A 21,985-nucleotide genomic window follows, 5' to 3' on the forward strand; every position below is an offset into this window, starting at 1 on the left:
TGCAGCAAGCCAAGGACAGACATGTGGGTAAGAGAGCATGGTGGAGTGTTGAAATGGTAAGCGACAGGGAGGTTTGGGTCATTCTTGCGGACAGACTGCAGGTGTTCTGCAAAGCGGTCGCCCAGTTTACGTTTGGTCTCTCCAATGTAGAGGAGACTGCATTGGGAGCAACGAATGCAGTAGACTAAGTTGGGGGAAATACAAGTGAAATGTTGCTTCACTTGAAAGGAGTGTTTGGGCCCTTGGATGGTGAGGAGAGAGGAAGTGAAGGGGCAGGTGTTACATCTTTTGCGTGGGCATTGGGTGGTGCCATAGGTGGGGGTTGAGGAGTAGGGGGTGATGGAGGAGTGGACCAGGATGTCCCAGAGGGAACGATCCCTACGGAATGCCGACAGGGGGAGTGAAGGGAAGATGTGTTTGGTGGTGGCATCATGCTGGAGTTGGCGGAAATAGCGGAGGATGATCCTTTGAATGCGGAGGCTGGTGGGGTGATAAGTGAGAACAAGGGGGACCCTATCATGTTTCTGGGAGCGAGGAGAAGGCGTAAGGGCGGATGCGCAGGAGATGGGCCGGACACGGTTGAGGGCCCTGTCAACGACCGTGGGTGGAAAACCTCAGTTAAGGAAGAAGGAGGACATGTCAGAGGAACTGTTTTTGAAGGTAGCATCATCGGAACAGATGTGACGGAGGCGAAGAAACTGAGAGAATGGGATGGAGTCCTTACAGGAAGCGGGGTGTGAGGAGCTGTAGTCAAGGTAGCTGTGAGAGTCGGTAGGCTTGTAATGGATATTGGTGGACAGTCTATCACCAGAGATTGAGACAGAGAGGTCAAGGAAGGGAAGGGAAGTGTCAGAGATGGACCACGTGAAAATGATGGAGGGGTAGAGATTGGAAGCAAAATTAATAAATTTTTCCAAGTCCCGACGAGAGCATGAAGCAGCACCGAAGTAATCATCGATGTACCGGAGAAAGGGGGCTGGAGTAGGACTGGAACAAGGAATGTTCCACATACCCCATAAAGAGACAGGCAGGCCCATGTGGGTACCCATAGCCACACCTTTTATTTGGAGGAAGTGAGAGGAGTTGAAGGAGAAATTGTTCAGTGTGAGAACAAGTTCAGCCAGACAGAGGAGAGTAGTGGTGGATGGGGATTGTTTGGGCCTCTGTTCGAGGAAGAAGCTAAGGGCCCTCAGACCATCCTGGTGGGGGATGGAGGTGTAGAGGGATTGGACATCCATGGTGAAAAGGAAGCGGTTGGGGCCAGGGAACTGGAAATTGTTGATGTGACTTAAGGTGTCAGAGGAATCACGGTTGTAGGTGGGAAGGGACTGGACAAGGGGAGAGAGAAGGGAGTCAAGATAACAAGAAATGAGTTCTGTGGGGCAGGAGCAAGCTGACACGATCGGTCTACTGGGACAGTTCTGTCTCACCATCCAAGGGCCCAAACACTCCTTTCAAGTGAAGCAACATTTCACTTGCATTTCCCCCAACTTAGTCTACTGCATTCATTGCTCCCAATGCGGTCTCCTCTACATTGGAGAGACCAAACGTAAGCTGGGCGACTGCTTTGCAGAACACCTGCGGTCTGTCCGCAAGAATGACCCAAACCTTCCTGTCGCTTGCCATTTCAACACTCCACCCTGCTCTCTTGCCCACATGTCTGTCCTTGGCTTGCTGCATTGTTCCAGTGAAGCCCAGCGCAAACTGGAGGAACAACACCTCATCTTCAAACTAGGCACTTTACAGCCTTCCGGACTGAATATTGAATTCAACAACTTTAGGTCTTGAGCTCCGTCCTCCATCCCCACCCCCTTTCTGTTTCTTCCCCCTTCCTTCTGTTTTTTTTCCAATAAATTATATAGATTTTTCTTTTTCCCACCTATTTCCATTATTTTTAAATATTTTTAAATCTTTTATGCTCCCCCCACCCCCACTAGAGCTATACCTTGAGTGCCCTACCATCCATTCTTAATTAGCACATTCGTTTAGATAATATCACCAACTTCAACACCTCTGTGTTCTTCTGTTCTGTTGTCTGTGACATCTTTTGATGATCTGCTTCTATCACTGCTTGCTTGTTCCTACAACCACACACCCCCTCAACATCTCTCCCCCCACCAAACTCCCCGCCACCCCGCCGCCCCCCCCCCCCCCCCCCCCCCAACCACACACACACACACACACCTTAAACCAGCTTATATTTCACTCCTTTCCTATTTCTACTTAGTTCTGTCGAAGGGTCATGAGGACTTGAAACATCAACTCTTTTCTTCTCCGCCGATGCTGCCAGACCTGCTGAGTTTTTCCAGGTAATTCTGTTTTTGTTTTGGATTTCCAGCATCCGCAGTTTTTTGTTTTTATTTTTTGTTTTTATTTAGGCCATATCTCAAGCCTGTCCCACCATTTAGCTAGATCATGGCTGACCTGTAACTCAACTCCATCCACCATCTTGGTTCCATATTCGATGCTATGGTGTAGTGGCATTGTCACTGGGCTAGTATCCAGAGACCCAGGGTAATGCTCTCATGGATCCCACCATGGCAGTTGGTGAAATTTGAATTCAATGAAAACCTGGAATTGTCCCTTGTTGTAAAAACCCATCTGGTTCACTAATGTCCTATAGGGGGAAGGAAATCTGCTGTCCTGAACTGGACTCGCCATATAAATACTGTGGCTGCAGAGGCTAGAAATTGTGTGACAAGTAACTCACCTCCAAAGCCTGTTCACCATCTACATGGCACAAGTCAGGAGTCTGATGGAATAGTCCCCACTTGCCTGGATGAGTGCAGCTCCCACAACACTCAAGAAGCTTGACACCATCCAGGACAAAGCAGCCCACTTGATTGGACATTCACTCCCTCCACCACTGACACACAGTAGCAGCAGCGTGTGTACCATCTCCAAGCTGCACTGCAGGAATTCACCAAGGCTCCTTCAACAGTACCTTCCAAACCCACAACCACTACCATCTAGAAGGACAAGGGCAGCAGACACATGGGAACATCACCCCCTGGAAGATCCTCTCCAAGTCACACACAGTCCTATCTTAGGAATATATCGCCGTTCCTTCACTGTCGCTGAGTCAAAACCCTGGAACTCCCTTCCTAACAGCACTGTGGGTGTACCTACACCACATGGGCTGCAGCGGTTCAAGAAGACAGCTCACCACAACCTTCCCAAGGGCAACTAGGGATGGGCAATAAATGCTGGCCCAACCAGCGAAGCCCACATCCTGTAAATGAATTTTTAAAAATCCCTTTGTCCAACAAAATTTATCATCTTCAGTTTTGAAATTGCCTCCTGCCAATCTCAGCATTGTTCAGAGGCTTCAAGCCAATTTAGACAGATTGAGAGAGTGGGAAAATACATGGCAGGTGCAGCATAATGTGGATAAGTGTGAAGTTATCCACTTCAGTATGAAAAACAGAATGGCAGTGTATTATTTAAATGGTGATCAATTGGGAAATATTGATGTACAAAGGGACCTGGGATCACTGAAGGCAAGCACGTAGGTGCAGTAAGCGGTTAAAAAGGCAAATGAATGTTAGCCTTTATTGCAAGGGGGATGGAGTATAAAAGTATGGGAGCTTTGTTACAGCTGTAGAGGGCACTGGTGAGAGCAGTGGAGGCTGGATCATTGAATATGTTCAAGGGTGAGGTAGAGAGATTTTTGATCTACAAGAGTGAATGAAGGATTATTTACCCTCATTAGTAAATTATTAGGAATTTGGCACAAAATTACTCCTAGCATAAAAAAAGGAGGGATGGAATAAATGTGTTAATGCAAAGGCTGTTTAAACTGTTATTAAACGTGTTGCTATAAGTGATCATTGAAGTCAAGCCAACCCTGTGGTTAAAAAAGAGATTTAAAGTAACACTTGAGTAAACATATTAAAGTGCATAGGAAAAGAGCGGTAACTGGAATTAGAATAGAGAATACGGTTGTGGAACCGAAGTAGAGAAAAGGTAAGTGGGATTACAGTAGAGCGGGGAAATGGGGCTGAGGTAAAACTGGGAAGTGGAATTAGTGCAAAAGTGGGAAATAAAATTAGGTAGATCCAATATGCGGCAATTACCAGTCCCAAGGAAGTAATCAACATTTCTGTACTGACATTGCTAGACTGATTCTAAACTCTTCTGATCCCTGTTCTTCAGATGTTATTGTACAGCTTACACCAGCTATAGCTGTGAAATAAAGGCTGTGGTTTCTGAAAAGCACACATTAACACAGGCACACACACACACACACACGCACACACACACACACACACACCATATTGACGTCAGATTCATTAGAAGACACGGTCAGAAATTCACAAGCCACTCTGAAGTCTGGCATCAATTTGCTCCATCCTTGTTCTGTACAATTGCGGTACATAACCCCTGAGGAATATAAACAAACAACTGTGTCAAGTGTGCGGTAACAGTGAGGTTGAATTTGCTCTTGGGTGATGGGGGTGGTGGGGGAGGGATGTGGGGCGGGTGGGGGGGGAAGGGATGTGGGGAGGGGGCGGTCTTGGTGATAAAATGCACAGGACAAAGATGACTTAGAGGTATCAGGCTTAAAGAAGCCTGCCCTGGATGAAAAAATCCAGTAAAAACTGGGAAATAAGAATACTGGTCCGAACCGGTCTTGTACATCTTAAAATGGAACACCAGTACAAACTGGAAGTAAGATTACTGGTCTGAACTGGTTTTTCCTTCTAGGTGCCTTTGTTCCTTTGGAAAAGAGAGATGTGAGCAGATTGTAAGTGAGCATCCAGTCCTTTATTCTCTGGAACTCACTCTTGTGACCAATAGCAGTTAGGGGGAGGTGATGGCGTAGTGGTATTGTCACTAGACCAGAGACCTAGGGTAATGTTCTGGGTTCAAATCTTGCCATAGCAGATGGTAGAATTTGAATTCAATAAAAAAATCTGGAATTAAAAGCCTAATGATGACTTGTTAAAAACCCATCTGGTTCACTAATGTCCTTTAGGGTCCTCCAGACCCACAAGTCTGGAGCCTTAAATGCCCTCTGAACTAGGGATGGGTAATAAAAGTTGGCCAGGCCAGTAATGCCATAAATAAATTAAAAAAAAGTCATGTGGACACAGATCCTCTTTGGCCTGTGTGGTAGATATTATGACCTTGCATACGTTCATTTTTCTGTTTTAAAATAAAAGCAATCTGTTTCAGAGATTTTACATAACCGAGGAGTTAAAATATAGATTAGAAATAGAAAAGAAAGGACTAGCATTTATAAAATGCCTTGCATGTCCATCAGACTTCCCAAAGTGCTTGACAGCCAATGAATTACTTTTGAAGTGTAGTCACTGTTGTAATGTAAGAAACACAGCAGCCAATTTGAGCACAACAAGCTCTTAGAAACCGTAATGTAATAATGACCAGATAACCTGTTTTTGGGATGTTGATTGACAGAGAAACATTGACCAGGACACGGGGCAGGATCTAATTGAATGGTGGAACAGGCTCAAGGAGCTGAATGCCTTATCCCTGTTCCTGTGAACATAGAACACAAGAATAAAGTGTTCCAGTGAAATAAACCAGTTTCTTAAAACCCCTCACACTATGACCCTGTCACCATGATATACTGAACTCGCTTAGCAAATCAACTGTCGCTAAGGGAACCATCCTGTTTTAGAGCGTGCTCATGTTGATGCCTAAACCCGGAGTCTCTCAAACTCCTTGCCGGTCTACAGGATAACTGTTTCTCCCTCTATACCAGTGTCAGCCATAGCTCAGTTGGTGGCACATTTGCCTCTGAATCATAGGTCTGGGTTTGAGTCCTACTTTAGTGCTTGAGTACAAAAATCTTGGCTGACATTCCAGTGCCGTACTGAGGAGGTGCTGCCTCTCAAATGAGATGTTAAACTGAGGGCTCCTCAGGTGGATGTAAATGATCTTAGGGTATGCTTCAAAGAAGAGCAGGTTAGTTATCCATAATGTCCTTGTCAACATTTAGCCTTCAATTGTCACTGCTGTTTTTGGGAACTTGCTGAATGCAAATTAACTTTTTTTTCCCTAGATGTGGGCATCATTGGCAAGGCCAACAATATTTGCCTATCCCCTGAATGGCTTGCTAGGCCATTTCAGAGGGCAGTTAAGAGTCAACTACATTGCTGTGGGTCTAGAGTCATGTATAGACCAGGCAAGGATGTGGCAGAAGCAGATTTCCTTCCCTAAAGGGGATTAGTGAACCAGATAGGACAACAAACAATGACAGGCATCATGGTCACCATTACTGGGACCAGCTTTTAACCCCAGATTCATTAATCAAATTCCACCAGTGGGATTTGAACTCATGCCCCCAGAGAAGTAAATCTGGACATTTAGATTATTAGCTCAGTGATATTACCACTACACCACCATCTCCCAATCACTGCCTTGGGTCCTATTTTGCAACAGTGACTGCACTTCCTTGGCTATAAAGCGCTTTGAGATGTCTGGAGGTCTTGAGAAATGTTTTATAATGTAAATCTCTCTTTTTTATTTCAAAACATAGAGAGCACAACCTCTGAGCCATCCTTCACCTCTGGGTGTTGAGAATTGGGCCAGTAAGCTGCCAATCAAAGCCATCATCTTTTAGCTACACTGTCGATCTTTTTATTCAGTTCAGGCTGGGCTTAATGAATGAAAATTCCTTTCATGTTGGCGTTAAATATCTCAGATACCTCAAGTATTAACCACAACATTGTCTCAAAAATTAATATAATATGCAAATAGTTTAAGATGGCTGGTGTCCTATCTGGGAAACATTCTAATTCATGTACTAAATGGCTTTGGTAGCTGGAGGAGTTTACCCTTTGTGAGCTAAATTGATCCAGACATTAATATCACAGAAAGAGGCTGATTTTGGCTTTGAGGCGATCGAGTGGCTGAGCCTGAAATACCTGTTGCTTAGAGTTGAAGGACAAAAAGCAGCCTTGGTAATATCAGACTATTGCTATCCTCCTGGCCCCACAAAAATAGCCTCATCCAGGCCTCTTTATGGCCTGTGCAAATAATCAGAAATGACTCCCTTTTTATAGCAAGTTCCATGTCCTCAGGACCACCCAAGCCACTTTACAGCCCATGAAGTACTTTCTTGAAGAGTACTCAGTGTTGTAGTCTAGGAAAAACAGCAGCCAATCTGCGCACAGCAAGATCCCTCAAACAGCAATTTGTTAATGACCGGATGATCTGTTCTACTGATTATTTGGTTGAAAGACCAACACCAACTTGCATTCACATAGCACCCTCCAGGTTTTAAAGTATCCCAAGTTGTTTCATAGGAACATTAAGCAAAATTTGACACTGGGCCACATAGGAAGTTATTAGGACAGGTGACCAATAGCTTGGTCAGAGTGATATGTTTTAAGGAGCGAACAGAGAGAGAGACATAGGGAGGCAGAGAGGTATAGGGAGGGAATTCCAGAGCTTAGGGACTTGACAACTGAAGGCATGGCCATCAAGGTGAAGGAGTGAAAGGATGTGAAAGGTGCTATATAAATGCAAGTATGTTTTTTTCTTCCTTTACTGTAATGGACCAAAATGGAAAATAAACTACTTCTAGTCTTTTGAGACTGGGGGATCTGTGAAAGAAATAAAATATAAAGGATGGGTTTTAGTGAAATTGTTTTCACACCGGAGGGTCACTAGAATATGGAACACGTTACCACAATAGGCCATTTGAAGCCATTGAAATGTAGTCAATCATCACGTTTGAATTAGATACTCAGGGAACTACAAATTACAGGATAGAGAAAAACTGGCAAGACATTGGATTCCAGTATATCAGTCCAACATGGAGCTGGCACGGCATTACATATTGAATTATAGGATTATACAGCACAGGAGGCGGCCATTTGGCCCACTGTAGCTTTGAAAGAGCTATCCAAAGTTAGACAATTCTTCTGAAACTTAGAGATGCAAGTTGGAAACTGTAACAATAGGAAAAAAATGTTTACCTTTCTTAGCTAAAAAGGGATTCAAAAAACTGGGACAGGTCTTGTTGACCACTTCTCCAATGGCAACTGAAGGCCAGCAAATCATGGTGTTCCATTCTGTAAGGCAACCTGCAGGGAAGGAACAAGAAATGAATTAGAGAATCAAGGTGGAGGGAGCGTAAGTCATTGCTCCAACCTCGTCACATGATCACTTATACACGCTCCTTCACTTCAATAATTGTCAACATATCATCAAAACACAGGGCTTGCGATGCAGGTTCTTCAACCTGAAACCCGAGCCCTATCTTCCTCTCCCCTCAGAAATCACTGAGCATTTCTAAACATTATTCGTTTTCATTTCCGCGTGTCCTAGGCTTGAGTATTCAGGTTAGACACATTGGTCTAAAGTTGTACCCAATAATGTTTCAGCTAAACCAGCGGCTGGAAGCAGAGTGCCCCAACCAGAGTCCTGAAGAATTTTGACAGCAAAGGCTGAAGCTACTTGGGATATGGGTGGCACAGGGAAGGTGGTTTTGAATTTCTTCGATTGCCTCTCCTTTTCAGGTCTCCCTCTTCTTGTTTTCCTTTATGGCCATTGAACTAATCACTGGCACGAGCAGCCAACTATCCTTTTTCTAGGCTCCCGACCATCTATCTGGTTCTCCCACTGGCAGGGCCATTTTCTATAGTCATTGGGATTATAGAATGGTTACAGCACAGAAGGAGGCCATTTGGCCCATCAGGTTCATGCGCCGCTCTCTGCAAGAGCAACTCAGTTAGTTCCACTCTCCCACCGCTTCCCTATGGCCCTGCAAAACTTTTCCTTCAGATAATAACCCAGTTGTCATTTGAAAGTCGTGATTGACCCTGTCTCCGCCACACTATCAGGCAGTGCCTTCCAGATCCTAACCACTCACTGCATAAAAAAGGTTTTCCCTCGTGTCACCTCTAGTTCTTCTGCCATTCTGGTTCTTGATCTTTCTACCAATGAGCACAGTTCCCCCCCCCCGCCACTGCTCTGTCCCAGACCCCTCCATCCATGAATACCTCCATCAAATCTCCTCCCAACCTTCCAACTTCTCCAAACTATCTACATAACTGAAGTCCCCCATCCCTGGAACCATTCTCGGGAATCTTTTCCACACCCTCTCTAATGCCTTCACAGCCTTCCAAAAGCGTGGACCCCAGAATTAGACACAAACCTCCAGTTGAGGCTGATCCAGTGTCTTATGAAGGCCTTTTAACCACAATTGCTGTTAGGAATGGATTGGTATTGATAAAAGGAGAGGATTATATTTATCTAACGCCTTTTCCCATTGTCACACAGTGAGTTACTTTTGTGGCTGCATTCAGTGACACCCCAAGTCCCAGCCAGGATTGAGATGATTGGCTAAATCCCCTGTCAGTCAAGCTGTTCGATCACAGTGCTAGAAGTGACAGGGGTTGATTTTTACATTCATAATTTTTACTATATAACTATCCTCCACTGACTGTATTTTTCTGGAGAACTATTCAGTTTTCCATTGTCAGAGATTTGTCATGACTCACTAGGGATAGTTCACTGCAATATCAAGCTCCACTGCTCCCTGAGCCATGACAAATGTAAAAATGTTTGATCAAACTGTTTAATTCAGGTTAACAGAATACGAGCACCAGGTTTGTAAACTTAATAAATAAATAACTGTTTATTGAACAAATTGTCTTTAAGGAAATGTAAAGGAAATATTTTCTAACCCTATAACCTAAACTCTACCCCTTCTTAAACCCTTACATACACACATGCAAGACACGTTAGACACACAAAAACATGGATTTTAAGGGTGGGATAAAACAGTTCAATAGCATCAATTCCAGAGCGCAGGATTCCATGGGTTGATTCTAATTGAATTTTCCAAATTCCTTTCAGTTTTTTTGTTGATGACACGAGGTGGTCTTCCAGTACTTTCAGTCTTTAGATCATTGGTTGAGCACTTGACTTTCAATGTCTCAAGTGATTTTTCCCTTTGCCTCTTGACAGGGCTTTTCAGAGAGAAAAAGAGGTGATAGAGATATGAGGAGAAAAAGCCAGCTAGCTATTATTGTAGAATTACTGTAATCTTACACACACACAAGACAGAGGCTTTAGGTCTTTTTTTCTTTCATGCTGGGAGCTATTCTGCTGCACTGCTCTCACACAAGCCCTGGTCACCTGGCCAGGGGCCAATTGAAATGTTGTTGCCAGAGAAATGTCTTCCTTGGCACCATCCTGTCTTTCATGCCACACTCTGTTCCAGGATAGCAACACTATATATATATCCCTCGTACTGTTCCAGTAGACATGTCCTTCAAACTGCAGCCATTGTAATTTTAATCTACAGTCCTACAGAAATAAAAGAACATGTTCTTTTCATGCCTCCACGCTTAAAAGAGATGAAACACCATTTCAAAATGTGTTTAATCACAATGTACGTGACACATGAACAACAAAACATGAGGCTTACTTCCATTCACCCTTCCTCCCCATGATACAATCTTATGTCAACATCCTTGTGGGAAGGTTTGCTAATGCTGTTGGGGTAGATTTAAACTAAATTGGCAGGGTAAAAAATAGTTCAGAAGGGAAAGAACCTGAGATGGAATTAGAAGTTAAAATGCCAGTAAGTGAGCCTGGAAGGCAAAGGAAGCATAGGCTAGATAAGAAAGAAGTGAGTTTAGCAAGTGGAAAGTATTTTAATGCAAGGAGCCTAAGAAATAAGACAGATGAGCTGAGGGTATAGGTAGGCAGGTAGGAGTTTGATATCATAGCTACATCCAAGACTTGGATAAAAGAAGGACAGGATTGGCAGCTCAACATTCCTGGTTATAGGGTATTCAGATGAGATAGAGAGGGGGGTAGAAGATGAGGGGCTATTGCAATATTGATCAAGGAATCAATTATAGCAGTGAGGAGGGATGGTATCTTGGAAGGATTATCAAATGAAGCCATATGGCTAAAAAATACAAAAGGGGCAAACGCACTGTTGGGTGTGTACTATAGGCCCCCAAACAGTCAGGGAGAGATAGATGATCAAATATGTAATCAAAATTTCAGAGCAGTGTAAGAATAATAAGGCAGTAATATTAGGGGATTTTAACTACCCAAGTATTAACTGGGATAGTTTTAGTGTGCAAGGTAAAGAGGGAGCAAAATTCTTAAGTTGCGTCCAGGAGAACCTTTTTAGCCAGTACATAGAAAACCCAACAAGGGAGGGGACAGTTCTGGACCTAATATTCGGAAATGAGCCCGGGCAGGTGGAAGGCGTATCAGCTGGGGAGCATTGTGGAGATAGTGACCACAACTCAGCTAAGTTTAGGATAGTTACGTTAAAGGATAAGGTTGGGCCCGGAATAAAAATTCAAAACCGGGAAAAGGTTAATTTCACTGAGTTGAGATACGATTTGGCCCAAGTGGACTGGGAGGAGCTACTTGCAGATAAAACTGTCAGAGCAGTGGGAGGCATTCAAGGAAGAAATAGCGAGAGTACAGGGCAAATATGTTCCCATAAAGAAAAAGTGGGGGACCAAGTCTGAAGAACCTTGGATGTCAAGTTACATAAAGGTTAGGAGGATGAAAAAAAGAGAAGCTTATGGCAGATACCGAGGCTCAATATGGTAGAGTCCCTAGAGGAGTATAAAAAGTGAAATTAGGAAAGCTAAGAGAGTGCATAAGAAAGCATTGGTGGGTGGAATAAAGAAAAACCCAAAGGGTTTTTTTAAATATATAAAGAGTAACAGAATAACTAGGGAAAAAGTGGGGCCAGTTAGGGACCATACAGGTAATCTATGTGTGGAGCCGAAAGCTGTGGGTACAGTCCTCAATGAATATTTTGTGTCAGCCTTCACAAGAGAAAAGGACGACGCAGGTATAGACATCAGGGTGGAGGACTGTGAAATATTAGAGGAAATTAAAATTGAGAGAGAGGAGGTACTAGCAGGTTTAGCTTAAAAGTGGATAAATCCCAGGCTGTTGAAGGAGGAAAGGGAAGAGATATCAGGGGCCCTGGCAGTAATTTTCAAATCCTCTCTGGCCACAAGTGAGGGAAGTTCTCCTGGATGCAAATTAAGAATTTTGCTCCCTCCTTACCTTGCGCACTAAAACTATCCTAGTTAATACTTGGGTAGTTAAAATCCCCTACTATTACTGCCTTATTATTCTTACACTGCTCTGAAATTTTGATTACATATTTGATCATCTATCTCTCCCTGACTGTTTGGGGGCCTATAGTACACACCCAACAGCGTGTTTGCCTCTTTTGTATTTTATACTTCTAGCCATATGCTTCATTGTCCCATTATTAAAAAAGGGAGGAAGGGATAAACCAGGTAATTACAGGCCAGTCAGTCTAACCTCAGTGGTGGGGAAGTTACTAGAAAGAATATATCAGAGACAGAATATATCTGCACTTGGAGAGAGCTAGATTAATCAGGGATAGTCAGCATGGATTTGTTAAGGGAAGGACGTGTTTGACAAATTTGATTGAATACTTTGAGGAGGTAACCAGGAGTGTTGATGAGGGTAATGCATTTAATGTGGTCTACATGGACTTTAGCAAGGCTTTCGATAATGCCCCTCATGGCAGACTGGTCAAGAAAGTAAGAGCCCATGGGATCCAAGGCAAAGTGGCATATTGGATCCAAAATTGGCTGAGAGGCAGGAAGCAGAGGGTGATGGTAGAGGGATGTTTCATGACTGGATGTCTGTTTCCAGTGGGGTTCCACAGGGCTCGGTGTTGGGGCCCTTGCTGTTTGTGGTGTACATAAATGAATTGGAATTAAATGTGGGAGGCATGATCAAGAAGTTCGCAGATGACACAAAAATTGGTAGGGTGGTAAATAGTGAGGAGGATAGCCGTAAACTGCAGGAGGATATAAATGGCATGGTCAGGTGGGCAGAGCAGTGGAAAATCGAATTCAACACAGAAAAGTGTGCACTTGGGGAGGGCTAACAAGGCAAGGGATTACACTATGAATGGTAGGGCCCTGGAAGGTATTGAAGATCAGAGGGACCTTGCTGTGCATATCCACAGATCCCTGAAGGTAGCAGGACAGGTAGTTAATGTGGTTAAGAAGGCATATGGGATACTTGCCTTTATTAGCCACAGGATAGAATATAAGAGCAGGGAGGTTATGTTGGAACTGTATAAAACACTGGTTAGGGCACAACTGGAGGACTGTATGCAGTTCTGATCACCAACATATAGGAAGGGTATGATTGCACTGGAGAGGGTGCAGAGGAGATTTACCAGGATGCTGCCTGGGCTGGAGGGTCTGAGCTATGAGGAAAGATTGGACAGGTTGGTGTTGTTTTCCTTGGAGCAGCGAAGGTTGAGAGGGGACCTGATAGAGGCTTATAAGATTATGAGGGGCATAGATAGGGTGGATATGAAGGCATTTTTTCCATTAGTAGAGGGATCAATAACCAGGGAACCTAGATTTAAGGTAAGAGGTAAAAGGCTAAGGGGGGGGAGTTGTTTTCACCCGGAGGGTGTTGGGAGTCTGGAACTCACTGCCTGAAAGGGTGATTGAGTCAGAAACGTTTGTAACATTTAAGAAGTATTTAGATGTTCACTTACATTGCCATAGCCTCCACGGCTATGGGCCAAGCGCTGGAAAATGGGATTAGTGCAGTCAGATCTTTGTTGACCAGCGTGGACACGATGGGCTAAATGGCCTCCCTCTGTGCTGTAAATGTCTATGAGTCTATGAGTCAGCATTTCTCACCTCTTTGACTAATTCTAGCATTTTACACCCAGGCCAATGCATCCATGATCACCTCATCTTTACCGGCAATGTGAACAATCTTTACATGGAATGGTTGGGGCAATAAACTCCATCTAAACAGCCTCACATTTCGAGTTTTAATCTTTTCAATGAACGCCAGCGGATTATGGTCAGTGTGGATTAGTGTCTCTTTGTTATCGTGTCGGACATAAACTTCAAAGCGTTGAAGAGACAACAACAATGCCAGAGTTTCTTTCTCTATTGTAGAGTACTTCCTCTGATATTGATTTAGTTTCTTGGAAAGGTATCCCACTGGCTTCTCTACCCCTAACTGATCATCTTGTAACAGGACTGCACCTATCCCAAGTCACTAGCATCAGTTGCCATTTTAAAAGGTTTGGTAAAGTCAGAGATGGCCAACACTGGCTCATTTATTCAGACTGCCTTCAGCTTTTCAATGGCCGCTTGGCATTCTGTTGACCATACCACTTTTGCCTCTGTTCTTATTCTTAACAAATTGGTGAGAGGTACAGCTATTGTGCTGAAATTAGGCACAAACTCCCGATAAAACCCACATATTCCCAACAACCTCATGATTTCTCGTTTAGTTTTAGGAATGAGGAATTGTATTGGAGCATTCGCTTTTGCTGTGCTTGGCAACACCTGCCCTTATCCTACAATGTGACCTAGGTAAATTACCCTTGCTTTTGCAAATTCATTTTTGGCCAGATTTATGACTAAGCCAGCCAACTGCAATTGCTTAAACAGGTCCTCTAATTGCTTTACATGTTCTTCCCATGTGTTACTATATATTACGACATCATCTAAATAAACCACACAGTTAGGTACTTCAGCTATGATTTGATTCACAGGTTTCTGGGATGTAGCTGGGGCATTTTTAATCCCAAATAGCATGACTAGGCATTGATACAACCTACTTGTTGTAACAAAGGCAGATATTTCTTTAGCCCTTGATGTTAATGGCACTTGCCAGTACCCCTTCAATAAATCAATTTTAGAAAGAAATGAAGCACGGTCAACCCTGTCGGTGCAATCTTCTAACCGAGGATTTGGGTACGAATCTGTCCTCGTTACTGCACTCACTTTCTGGTAGTCTATATCAAAGACTAGTTGATCCATCCGGCTTAGGAACCAGCACTACTAGTGAACTCCAGCTGCTTCAGCTGGGCTCAATCAATTGATTTTATTTGTTTCCAGCTGAGTTTGTTTCTCTGCTGATAAGGATGTTGTTTTATTGGCACTGAGTCTCCCATGTTTACATCATGTTTAGCTAACGTAATACATCCAGGCGTATCCCTACAAATTCCTTTATACTTCCTAAGTAACTTTATTAGATCTACTCATGTTCCTTCCTCTAAATATGAGAGCACAAACTGTCCCAGTATTTTCATATTGGCTAGTCAAATTGTAGGATGTTCACTTAGTGCATTGTCTACTTCTCCTGTCTCTTTCATTCTCCATTACTCCTGCCACCTGGCACACTTGCTCTTCCATCATCTTCCCTGTGATGATATTGCTTCAGCATGTTTATGTGACATAGCCGTTTCTTCTTCCTGATCTGCGGAGGAGATCTCAAGGTATTCCCAACTATCCATTCTTTACCCTGGCTACTTGACTCCCTTTCATTCTCCCACTTTCTATCTTTTTCAAATTCATGGGGCGTTGGAAAAAAGGCTTAGTTTTATGGATCAGCTCATAATCGTCAGTCATTACTGTTGCCTGTCTGGCAGTTGCAACCCTTTGGTCTTCAACATGGGTTCCTATTAAAGAAGGTAGGGGTTTTTTAAATTCTTCCAAGAGAATGGTCTCTCTGAGAACTTCATGGGTAGTTTCAATTCCTAATGCTCGTTTCCACCTGTCAAAATTACTTTGCTTAATCCTTTCGAATTCAATGTAAATTTGCAGAGGCTGTTTCCTTAAATTTTTGAAACTTTTGTCTGTATGCTTCAGGGACCAACTCATTTGCACTCATAATCCCTGGAAACATCATAATCCCTAGAAACCTCCTCTGTCAGTGAAATATGATTTTCCTGTGCTCTGCATTTGCTCTGCATGGGCGATGTCCAGTTTTCCTTTAGCTATCTTCTCAAATGAAATAAAGAATGCTTCGACATCCCTTTCCTCAAACCTCGGAAGAGATTGTACAACTTTAAACCTCTCCCAGCTGGGTTCTGATCTGGAAATAAGTCCTGCCTCACCAACTGGTGTCTCTTTTTTTAACTGCCAGCATTCTAAGGTGGAATTCTCTCTCTTTCTCTTTGCTGCCTGTCTAACCTCACCGTTTCTAACTCTCTTTGAAATTCTCTCTCTTTCCTTCTCTTTTTCTTTCTCTGCCCTTTCTTTTTCCGCTGCCTCTAGTTCCAATATTTTTTTATTTGCAACTGAATTTGAGCCCATTCCAATGAACCACCATTTGAAGAACTCGGTCCCTCAGGTATTCCTTCCAATTTCAAATGCTGTGCCATCCTTCAATTATCTCTACCTTCCTAGCTTTGGCAGGCAATCCTACTCTTAATTTATTTGCCAATTCGATTAACTTGGCTTTTTGGGATCCCTTGTAAAATCGTCAGGGACATCTCTTCCACTTACAGGAAAGCTTTAGCAGATTCCAGTGCCATCTTATTTTTAATCGTACAAACCTGGTGTTTCCTTTTAGCTTTTATTACTTACTAAATTTACTCTCAAATCGTTGTCCTTTGTTCCTAACTATCCCAGACCCGAGCCAATAAATTTTGTCATGACTCCCTGGGAACAGTGCACTGTAATATTGAACCCCACTGCTCCTCGAGCCCTGATAAATGTGAAAAGTTTGATCAACCCACCTAATTCTTTAATTTAGGTTAACAGAATACAAGCACCATGTTTGTAAACTTAATAAGTAAATAACTGTTTATTGAACAAATTGTCTTTAACCAGTGGCAAAATAAAAGAAATATGAACTGCGAATTTCTAGCTCTATAACCTAAACTCTACACCTTCATAAATCCCCACTTAAATACACACATATATGAGACACAAAAACATGGATTTTAAGGGTGGGATAAAACAGTTCAATAGCACCAATTCTGGAGTATAGGATTCAACATCCCCCCCCCACCCCCGCTCCCACCCCCAGACGTTTGTCGCACTACGAAGCAACCAGTCTCACTGAATTCCATCCTTCACATGAGGGTTTCCAATCTCCACTCTCCAAGACCTCGCCTTGGAATCTTCTCCAAAATGGACACTTTCTCTCAGACACCTTCCGCAAGGGTTCACCTCCAGGGTTTCGAATTCTGCTTCTGATGTTCCTTTTCCCTGGGTCACCACATTCATTCAAGCTGTCTTCTACACACTCAGTCTTACCAACTCAGCGGTCAACAGTACCACTAATTCGCATGCCCATAGCAAAGTTACAGACCTTCAGTTGTCTCTTTGGACCTTCTTGCCTCTTACAAGCTGTTCTCACTTTAAATCTGCTTTCTGCAGCTTTTCGTCTCTTTAAATCTGAAGCTTGGAGCCTTTCTCTCTACCCTTCACTCTTAACTTCACTTAACAGGACATTTTCCCAGGTTCCTGTCCTTCCTTTGACTAGAAGGTCTTTGGACTTTCCCCTCTTCCACTCCCTTGGGTTTTTGGGGTTTTTTAGGTTGGGTCTTGCCATCTATCCCCTTTTAGGCTGCTTCTGCTTCATAGCTGTCTCCAAACCAACTGAACTCAAACAGCTTCCAAAACCAACTGCTGTTTCTTTTCTTATGTTTGTGTGTCTCTCTGGGCCCCTGTTGCTGGACATCAGTCCAATCTTTCTGCCCTTGTATGTTTACTTTCTATTTAGGGATCGTAAAACTCCTCGTTAGAAATGCAAGCACCTTTCTAAAGTGAAACTAAAACTCCATTTGGCCTTTCTCAACACACAGATACAGAAATACAAATCAAACTTAAACTTTAAAGCTAAAACTCATTCCTAACACCCACAAATACCAATATAACTTACTTAAACTATATCTATTTCCTAACATTTACACCCTCAGATACGTATCAGAAATTGGAAGTTTAACCCTTTGATCCAACGACTGCTTCAAAGACTCATAACGGTTGAGATGCCTTGGATCTTCTGACGAGGCTATCCCTTGAAATCACCTCAAATCGCTCCATAGTTGTGGACTCCCTATTCAACAAAGGGGCCATTAGCATCTTAAGCATAGTCACCTCAAGTCAGAGCTCTCCTGGTTCTAATATTCTTAAATTCTGGGGTCTTGCATCTAAAACTCTCTCTTTCGTTTTTCTCAGTTTGGCTATCCCAGGGGTTCAACTCACTGTTAGAAGTCCTTCAGTTAACAAGAGTTTTAAATTCTTTTGGCCAGCACACAAGAGTTCACTGAATCCTGCTCGAGAGAGAGAGAGAGAGATGTTTCCTGCACCAAGCCTGTTCTAAAACTAAAAACTAAAACCCTAAACTGCTTGAACATAGAACACCTACAATCTACTCATCCACATAACTAACTTCTGGTTGACCCTTTGCTATTCTACTGTTTATCTCTTTGGCAACCTGGTCATGTGGTCATTTACTAGAATGCAGGTGCTTTACCAGAAACCCTCCTTCAGTGAAAATTCTTAAAGGAACTATCACACCAAATAAAATATAGTTTATTTTACCTAAAGCACATGTACAATCACATGCCATTTTAATTGCCAGTTTTCAATTACTTATGTCCTAGGTTCAGAAGTTCCCTCTCTAAACTTCTTAGCTCCCCTACCACCCTTTCCCCTTTTAGGATGCTCCCTCAAAACTCACTCTTTAATCAAGCTTTTTGCCATCTGATACCTCATGTGCCTCATTTGATCGATATTGCTGCTGTTACATGCCTTAAAATGTTTCTTAAGTTAAAAGTGCCATAGAAATTTAAGTAGTCATCATCATTGTAATCCAGATAAAGACAACAGCTAACTGGTATCAGTAAATATAAATAGCAGTGCATTGAAATAACTGAGCAGTTAATCTGTTCTTCAGCAAGGGAGGAATGTTGGCCAAGTTATGGAAGAAACCCCTGCTCTGGCAAAAGGGACCTCAGTTTAACATTTCTTCTGATGCACAGCATCTCTTAGCACGCAGAATTCCCTCAGTGTTAATCCGGCCAGAGTACTGGCTGATCCCTCAGATGAAGGGGGGTTGTCATTAGGCTGATTCCTGGGATGAGGGCTTTGTCTTATGAGGGAAGGTTGAGCAGGTTGGGCCTATACCCATTGGAGTTTACAAGAATGAGAGGTGATCTTATTAAAATATATAAGATCCTGAGGGGTCATGTCAGAGGATGTTTCCTCTCGAACTAGGGGGCACAATTTCAAAATAAAGGGTCTCCCATTTAAGACAGAGATGGAGAGGAATTCTCTTCCCTCGGAGCGTCGTTAATCTTTGGAATTCTCTTCCCCAGGGAGCATTGGACAACGGGTCATTGAGTATATTAAAGGCTGGGTTAGACAGATTTTCAATGTACAAGGGAGTCAAGGGCTATAGGGGGTAAACAGGAAAGTGGAGGTTAGGGCACAATCAGATCATCCACCATCTTACTGAAGATCTGATACTGATCCAACGGAGCAGGCTCGAGGGGTTAAATGGCCCTTATATCTTACGTGGTTATGCTCTTATATTCATAGTGCTGAGGCCATGTGGTGGACCATTCAGCATTCACTGAAGGACATACCTACAGTGAAGTGTTAACACTGACCCTTGCTGAACACCACTTTCTACCCATCCACCAAGCTGAAAAATAATCATTTGCCACGACGAGCTGTTTTCTGCCCTTAAAGCAATTTTTAAAAATCCAAGTTGACACAAACCCTCCTATTCCATGACGCTCCATTTCATTAACCAGCTTTTCATGTGGTGCTTTGTCAAAAGCTTTCTTAAAATCCATATAGACAACATTCACCATATTCCCTTCATCAACCTTCTCTTTTACTTCATCAAAACATTCAGCGAGATTAGTAAAGTGCGATCTGCCGTTTACAAATCTGTGCCATCTCTCCTTAATTAGCTCTCCAAGGGCCTGTTTATATTTTTCCCTAATTATTGTTTCTAAAACCTTACCCACCACTGATGCCAAACTAACTGACCTGTAGTTACCTGAAATGTCCTTACACCCTTTCTTGAATAATGGGGTTACATTTGCTAGTCTCCAATCCTCTGGCGCCTCTCCTTTATCTTGGAAAGATCGGAAGATTATGATAAGTTCTTCCGCCATCTCCATCCCCACATAGAGGAACACCAAGAACACTATCGTCCCTTCCCAAACATACATCAGGGTCAAATGGGAGGCCCTTTGGCGCAATTGATACTCTCACTGCATCTTCTAGCTCTTCTGTAGATGACTCCCATGCCCTGCCTCCTGCTGTTGGTGACTCTCATTGGGAAGAACCATTTCCTGGTGTCTCTCTTAAACTTGTCCTCCAAAGACCAGAAGCTCAGGCCAGCTTGTCATTACATATATTTATAAGATCATAAAATCTGTGTAAGTAACATTCGCGCCACTCAAAGTGTCAGGCAATGACCATCTCCAACAAGAGAGAATCCAACCATCGCCCCTTGACGTTCAATGGCATTACCATCACTGAATCCCCAATATCAACATCCTGGGGGTTACCACTGACCAGCAACTGAACTGGACTAGTCATATAAATACTGTGGCTACAAGAGAAGGTCAGAAGCTAGGAATCGTGCAACGAGTAACTCACCTCCTGACTCCTCAAAGCCTGTCCACCATCTACAAGGCACAAGTCAGGAGTGTGATGGAATACTCTCCACTTGCCTGGATGAGTGCAGCTGCTGCAACACTCAAGAAGCTGGACACCGCCCAGGACAAAGCAGCCCACTTGATTGGCACCCCATCCACAAATATTCACTCCCTCCACCACTGATGCACAGTAGCAGCAGTGTGTACCAACTATAAGATGCACTGCAGGAATTCACCAAGGCTCCTTAGACAGCACCTTCTAAACCCACGACCACTACCATCTAGAAGGACAAGGGCAGCAGATAGATGGGAACATCACCACCTGGAAGTTCCCCTCGCAGTCACTCACCATCCTGACTTGGAAATACATTGCCATTCCTTCACTGTCGCTGGGTCAAAATCCTTGAACTCCCTCCCTAACAGCAATGTGGATGTACCTACACCACATGGACTGCAGCAGTTCAAGAAGGCAGCTCACTACCACCTTCTTAAGATCAACTAGGGATGAACAATAAATGCTGGCCCAGCCAGCGAAGCCCACATCCCGTGAATGAATCTAAAAAAAAATCATGCCGTGCAGCTCCACTATTCAATAAAATCATGGCTGATCTCAATTTGGCCTAAATGCCACTCTCTTGCCTGTCCCCCATTGCCCTTTACTCCCTTTTCAATCAAAAAATCTGTCTAGCTCAGCCTTGAATATATTCAGTGGCCCAGCCTCCACTCTTGCTGGGGAAGAGAATTCCAAACACTAACCAGCCTCTGAGAGAAGAAATTCCTCCTCGTCTCTGTTTAGAATGGGAGACCCCTTATCTTTAAACTAAACCACTAGTCTAGGTCCTCCTAAAAGAGGAAACTTCCACCCAGCATTTACATTACCAAGTCCTCTCAGGATCTTATGTGTTTCAATAAGATCACCTCTTATTCTTCTAAAATCCAATGAGTATAGTCCCGACCTGTGAACCTTTCCTGGTCTATGGTCTATATACTGTACCCAAGCCTCCTCTCACCCCATTTCATCTGACCCCATAAATATATCCTTTTGATTCTTTCTCCCTCATGTACTTATCAAACTTCCTCGATAAAGGTCTGAACCACACCATGTGGCAGTCAGTTCCACATTCTCACCACACTCTGGCTGCAGAAGTTTCCCCCGAATTCTTTGTTGGATTCATTGGTGACTATTTTATATTTATGATTCCTAGTTTTGGACTCACTCTCAAGTGGAAACACCTTCTCTATGTCTATGTGATCGAACACCTTCATGACTTTAAAGAACTCTAGCAGGTCACCTCTCAGCCTTCCCTTTGCTAGAGAAAACGGCTTTAGCCTGTTCAGGCTTTCCTGAAAACTATAATCCCTCAGTTTCAACATCATCATTGCAAATCTTCTTCTGCACCTTCTCCAGAATCTCTATAATCTTTGGAGCCCATAACAATGCACAGCACTCCCAGTGCCTCGTTACCTTTGCATAGCTGGATATACTGTTTAGGGTTAAGCACTCAATGCACACCTATAAGATCCCCCTAAGACATCAGCATCTGCGCTGAAATATTGTCCCCCAGCTGTAATTGGAGAACTGTAATC

At 43.3% G+C, this 21,985-nt stretch overlaps 1 protein-coding gene across 1 annotated transcript in view; it reads right to left on the minus strand.

The window, feature by feature from the left end:
- LOC121275814 (vasoactive intestinal polypeptide receptor-like) overlaps positions 1–21,775 on the minus strand; it is a 70,834-nt gene extending 49,059 nt beyond the window's left edge. Inside the window, exons 1-6 of the mRNA XM_041183450.1 lie at positions 21,616–21,775; positions 19,792–19,950; positions 15,323–15,448; positions 13,731–13,880; positions 7,950–8,057; positions 4,283–4,383 (exon numbers count right to left, since the gene is read on the minus strand). Of these exons, the coding sequence (XP_041039384.1) occupies positions 4,283–4,383; positions 7,950–8,057; positions 13,731–13,880; positions 15,323–15,448; positions 19,792–19,950; positions 21,616–21,775 (804 nt within the window). The remainder of the gene's footprint in view (positions 1–4,282; positions 4,384–7,949; positions 8,058–13,730; positions 13,881–15,322; positions 15,449–19,791; positions 19,951–21,615) is intronic.
- Positions 21,776–21,985: the final 210 nt, after the last annotated feature.

Source organism: Carcharodon carcharias, chromosome 3 (genome assembly GCF_017639515.1).
Source record: "Carcharodon carcharias isolate sCarCar2 chromosome 3, sCarCar2.pri, whole genome shotgun sequence".
Taxonomy (NCBI): Eukaryota; Metazoa; Chordata; class Chondrichthyes; order Lamniformes; family Lamnidae; genus Carcharodon; species Carcharodon carcharias.